Source organism: Sinocyclocheilus grahami, unplaced genomic scaffold (assembly GCF_001515645.1).
Source record: "Sinocyclocheilus grahami isolate Dianchi unplaced genomic scaffold, SAMN03320097.WGS_v1.1 scaffold3695.1, whole genome shotgun sequence".
NCBI classification, from domain to species: Eukaryota; Metazoa; Chordata; class Actinopteri; order Cypriniformes; family Cyprinidae; genus Sinocyclocheilus; species Sinocyclocheilus grahami.
Window position 1 is genome coordinate 9,936 of NW_015508778.1, and position 6,308 is coordinate 16,243.

Here is a 6,308-nt window from a genome sequence, read left to right on the forward strand (position 1 = left end):
TATATATATATTATAAAAGATAAAAGATAAATATGAATATCACCTCAGTATTCTGTCTCATGTCAGACTGGTTCAGATGTATGAATTTATATGGTTTTAGAGAGCAGATGCTCTTTAATGTCCAGTTATCTCTATTAACAAACCATTAACTATGACTTTTGACTCAATAAACTCCTAATTTGCTGCTTATTAATAATTAGTAAGGTAGTTGTTAAGTTTAGGTATTGAGTAGGATTAGGGATGTAGAATATGATAATGCAAAATATGTGCTTGATAAGTACTAATAAACATCAAATATGTAAATAATAGGCATGCTATAAAGCAACTAGTTAACATGGAGAATTGGTCCCAATACTAAAGTGTTACCATTCAGTTCAGTTAGAAGAATTTATCTTTTTACAGATGCATTCAAAATTATTGTTAACTATATTCAGTTATATTATTATTATTATTTAAATAAAAAATGACATAATGATATAAAGACAACTGCTTTATTCTACATAAGGTTAGTCCTCCCTCGTGTGGGTCATCATGTTTGTTTGGCATACCTGCGTCATGACATCACTGCACGTCTCAATAGGCGGCACGCCTGTGATGCGCTTCATTAATGTTAAATACTGAGTCAAGGAAGCCATCACTGCAACGTTCGTCTTTAATTCGTCTTTAATCTTCTCTATTATACTTTTTTTTCAGGTATCTGCAGAACAAAATGCACAAAACACACTTCCCGTTTGAGTATAAATTCTGTTCAGTGTGATGATAATGAAGTATACGTGTTAAAAACAGTTCATCTGACTTAATAATTGTGTGTCATGAGTGTAGTGTGCGGTTAGCACGATAGCCCGCTATTCAATACAAATGGTCAATATGTTGATGTTATATGAGAACATCCCCCCCCCCCGTGAGTTATGCATTGCATTTGTCTTAATCAATTGAATATGTGTCTTTATTGTGTGGAGTGCACCGGACGCGATTGATTGAGCGGTGTTTAGATATGAGCATGTGGTTAATATATTAGCTGCATTGATGTATCATCTGTTTCATACCGTCATTTTGTGTTAAGAGTAGATGTTGATGAAAATGTTATATATTTCCCCAGTGCTTATGTGTACATTCTAGAAATCTTATACTGTTTGTAGAAAGCATGAGATTTGAGTGTCGTTTGTGAAGGCAATGCCTTCTTTTTTGGGCTGGAGCATGTGAACTGTGTGGAGGGTGTTCTTCATGTGACCTGTTGATTGTATTTTCTTGTTCCTTCTAGTGTGATGGAAAGTGTTTGAAGTCTCATGTTTATAGCCAGTCATTACTGGGAAAAAGAAATGATACATGCATTGATGTGTATACATGTTGCTTTTCTTATTCATTAATGTTAAATACAGAGTCAAGGAAGCCATCACTGCAACGTTCGTCTTGAATCTTCTCTGTTATACATCTTTTCAGAGGTACTACTGTCACGGTTGCACTACTGTGAGGAGCGCGGAGCGAGGAACGAAGGAGGCGAGAAGTACATCAATCGAGAGATTTTAATGAATTCAAGGGAACACGGAAAACACACGTAGCACTCGGACGAACGATACCGGACAAAGAACTCTGAACAAAACACTTCTTAAGAACACAACATAATCAGGGGAAGACGAGACACACCTGGAAACAAATTAGAAACAATCAGGGAGCAGGAACAGGAAGATAACCAAATAAGGGCAAAGAAGGCACATGGTGAGCAAAACACACAAAACAAGGAACAAAGTCTGACAACTATATTATTAGCTCAAGCTGTTGTGAATCCTGCCCACTTCTTTGCATCGTCAGCACATGCTTCAGTGCTCTGAGAGTGTTTATAGTGCTGTGAGTTTAACACTTCATGACTGAGAGCAGAACACAACACAATCTTCATCATCACACAAGACACAACAACAACAATGAACAGCAACCTCATCCTCATCTGGACCATTGTAGCTTTTATTCATGGTAGGATGTTTATTTTTGATATTGATAATGCTATCATTGTTTTTATCATTTTAATATTCTGCTGTTAAGAAGATTTGCAAACTAATTTATTTTATTTTATTTTATTCAGAATCCAGTGGAATCACTGTGACCCAGCCTAAACTTAAAACTGTCCAACAGGGTCAAACAGCGACAATAGAGTGTAATATAGATGTAGGAATATACAGCAACTACTTAGCCTGGTATCAGCAGAAACCTGGAGAAGCTCCTAAACTCCTCATTTATTACATAAACAGCCTCCAGTCAGGAACTCCATCTAGATTCAGTGGCAGTGGATCTAACAGTGATTTCACTCTCACCATCAGTGGAGTCCAGACTGAAGATACAGGAGATTATTACTGTCAGAGTTACCACTACATCAACAGTAAATATGTGTTCACACAGTGATAAAGAGTCGTACAAAAACCTCAGTCAGTCAGAGTCACAGTGACTGCACTGATACAGCTGAGAGACACTGCAGCTGCTGATGAGAGGATGTGATTAAACACATTTACTTTATCATTTACTTATTTGAGACCCTGGACCACAAAACCAGTCTTAAGTAGCACGGGTATATTTGTAGCAATAAAAGATAACAAATAATTCTGCCCGAATATTCGGCTGAGGCTGGCCGAGTCTGGTGTTTGCTATAGACAGCAGGTGAGCCAAGGGATCAGCATGATATTATACACAAACCTCTAAAGTCACGCAATAATGGGTGTGTGAAGTGAATGAATGTAAACTTCATGAATAAAAAGAACGCAAATCAAATGCTGCTTTGCTGTTGCCTTTCCGTGATTCTCTCAGAAATCAGAGCTTGGCAAAAGTAATATCAACTAAAATAATACATCATACACGTTCTACTATTTGTGTAGGCTATATTTAAAAGGTAATGGTTTAAACTTTATAGGCTACGATATGATACACGAATGAATGGAATAAGCACAGCACAATCAATCAAACCAGCTCTCTGTCAAGAGTAGGCTAATAATCAACTTAGATACAGATACATGTTCTACTAGGCCTACGTGTTTGCTTCTTTATCTTTTGCTGGTTTGCGTGGCACATGCACATTTGTTTAGTGAAGTTCAAAAATGACTCGCTTAAAGAGTTCTGCGTAATTAAATGTGCACCTTGAAATAATTCAGCTGTGTTCAAATGATCACTAAACGTTTGTCATGAAATCTCTCTGCTTGTATGATATATATTTTTTAAAGAATTATTAATTTTATATTTTTGAACACTGAATAGGGCAAATAGTCGAAACACAAATATGTTTCCATACTCTGTTCTCTTTTTTTCCCCATACTTTTCCAGACCTGCAAATTACTTAAGTGAAATACTTTTTAAAACTGTGCAGGAACGGTGAGCCAAAGGAAGGCCTGTTGTTTCACATAAACCTCTAAAATTACAATGCAGAAACAAGTGTGTGAAGTAAATGAGAGTAAACGCTATGAATGAAATAAGAGCAAATAAAATAGCAATGTTGCAGTTGCCTTTTTCCATGCATTTCCTGGAAATTTCTTAAATCAACTTGCATATTTCTAAACTGCATAGAAAACATTAGTGTTTTAATTAGAAAAAAAAAAAAATTATTTATCGGATCAGAAAGGTCCCCAAGCTAGGACTCGAACTCACGTTCCTCGAAGCACAATCGAACTACATCTCGAACCACTGCCTATACAAGAGCCGTTTCTCAATATGCGTTCTTGTCTGTACTTGTGTTCTTGTGGATTTGTTACTGTTCCAATTCAAAGTTCACATCTAGCCAAGTACAGTTCAAATCCCCGGATGTGTTCTTGCTCCGCCCCTTTTATCAAGGATGCATCAAGAGGTGACTTGTGCGAACTTGAGGCAGCCAGGTATCCCAGAATGCATTTTGCTCCAACCAGCGAGCGTTAATGGCAGAGGACAAAACCCTCTTTGTAGGATACATTTGACTGAATTTTTTGCTTTTGTCTTTATTTCCTATATATAAGTCTCCAGTGTTTGGGAAGCTACTCTGAAACTGTAGCTTTACAAGCTACTGGTAAATTAAAGTAGTTAAGCTACATTCAAGCTACCCTTTTGAAAAAGTAGCTAGCTATGCAACAAGTTACTGTCAAAAAGTAGCTACACTGTAAAAAAAAGTCCCGTAAAAAAAATGGTAAATGACTGAAACAAAAACCATAAAATTAAAGTAAAATATCATAATTGAAACAAGGAAAAATCTGTAAAATATTTTTTTTTTTCTGTAAAACCTTTAATAAAAATTTCTGTAAAATTATTGTTTTTGCACTGTTTTTGTTTGGCAGCCATAGCTGCCAGTCATTTACCATTTTTTTAACGATTTTTATTACAGTGTAGCTACATTGAAACTACTTTCAATTTTTTTAACATTACAAATAACTAAATAATTATTAATGAAGAATTATAATGAAGTTATAAGTAAAATATAATTAAGTTATAAGTAAAATATTCAGGGTTTAAAACAACATACTGTAATGCAATCATGATTTCAAAGAGTAGGGTGAATTCAGGTTGATTGGGACAATTTTCCAAGCCATTTCAATGACAAAAAGTGTCCCAATCATTTGATTTTAATCTAGATTTAAACTGACAGAGTGTGTCTGCCTCCCGAACAGTGTTAGGTAGATTATTCCAGAGTTTGGGCACTAAATAGGAAAAAGATCTGCCGTCAGTGATAAAGAGTCGTACAAAAACCTCGGTCAGTCAGAGTCACAGTGACTGCACTGATACAGCTGAGAGAAACTGCAGCTGCTGATGAGACGATCACAAACAACACAAATATTTTTTTGTAGCAAATTGAACATTAAACACTACAAGTCTGCCCTTTTTTCATCTTGAATCAAAAAAATAATACTTATTTTCACATTTTTTACTCTCCCTGTTAAGTCCCCTGCAAAGCAGTCAACAGTTGATTGAATCATTCAGAAGGTCAGTATGACTGCTGAGTCTCAGTGTGAACAAACCTCATCTCTCCATTAGTTCAACTCTACTGACTCATTTCAGAGAATAAAGAGTCAAACAGTCAAACTCATATTTGAGTGATTCTGTTCCTCTCAGAATAGAGCAGCTCCATCAGCAGATGTTCAGCGTCCTCACAGGAGCTTCATGATGCAGTCAAACTACACAGAGTCCACACACAGAGAACCAGTAGTGATCTGAGGAAATCTTTCAGTGTTTGAGCTTCATAATTTGACTACACAGAATAGTTTCATAATTTCTTCCATTTGCAGGTGTTTTCATGGTTCAGTGAGTGAGCCCTGACCATCTCAATGCAAAAAAAAAAAGAAGACAAAATATGAATCAAAACAGACACAATCAATATTTATTATCTGAATGAATATTTAAGTGAATGTTAATAGAATTTTGAAAAAATACTTAATTATAGTTTTAAAACATTTTAAGTTTTTAATGTATACATTTAAATAACATTCCATCCATAAATGTTATATAAATATAATTATATATTTATATATATATATAATATAAATATGTAAGTTTATCTACTTGATCTCTATGAACACTTCCTTTGACAACGATCCTAAATCCACCAAACCCTTAATAAACACCTCAAAATCTAAACATTTAACTTTGAAAATCACATTAGAGCTCTGCCAAACAGTCAAATATTAAGATTGTGTATGAATCTATGAGCAGATGATCTTTAATATCAAGTCTAGTTTCAGCCCAGTAAAGTAACCATATTTTCCAAGAGAATCACCAGGATCTTTCTTTCAATGAGTGACATGTGTGCTTCTCAAACAAATGAACACATATTAAATCGACACAGTCATAGTTTTTTTAAACAAAATTAAACCCCAGTTAAATAAAAGAACAACACATTAATATTGTAAATGAATAAAGTATTTCTAGAACGATGTTGAGTGGTTTATTCTCTGTACACACAGAAGGGGGAGTCACTAGCATGTGAATCAACACTTATCTGACCATCAGCAGACGAGAGCTTTTGGCAAAAATAGCTGATGATCAGGTATCTTCAACATTCACTTTAGATTGCTTTCATACAGACAAAAATAAAGGACTGAGTGCAGCACATATTCATAGAGACAGCGAAACATAATATTAAAACTGCTGAAGTTTCAGGAATGTTTAAAGTTGTGAAATCTAAATTGGTATCTAAATGTCAAACAGTGACAGAAAGATGTTAAATGTATTGAAGAATATAGCCATTTTTGTCCATACTGGTTGTTTTTATGATCATTTATCAAGTGTTTTGTCCAGCAGTGGAGATTAATTGATGTCATTAAACTTGTCAATTTAAACATCTCCCTCTTATTTTACTTTGAATTAAAAAT

The 6,308-nt window shown here is 34.9% G+C and overlaps 2 gene segments (V, D, J or C); both read left to right on the forward strand.

Annotated features, from left to right (window-relative positions):
* The window catches only part of LOC107576448 (Ig kappa chain V-III region NG9-like), a 9,241-nt gene extending 7,682 nt beyond the window's left edge, over positions 1-1,559 (forward strand). Inside the window, 1 exon segment of the V gene segment in view lies at positions 1,441-1,559. Coding sequence covers positions 1,441-1,559 — 119 coding nt within the window.
* A 309-nt stretch (positions 1,560-1,868) lies between these two features.
* Positions 1,869-6,308, forward strand: part of LOC107576449 (Ig kappa chain V-III region NG9-like) — a 5,864-nt gene continuing 1,424 nt past the window's right edge. Inside the window, 1 exon segment of the V gene segment in view lies at positions 1,869-1,968. Within this exon segment, the coding sequence occupies positions 1,920-1,968 (49 nt within the window).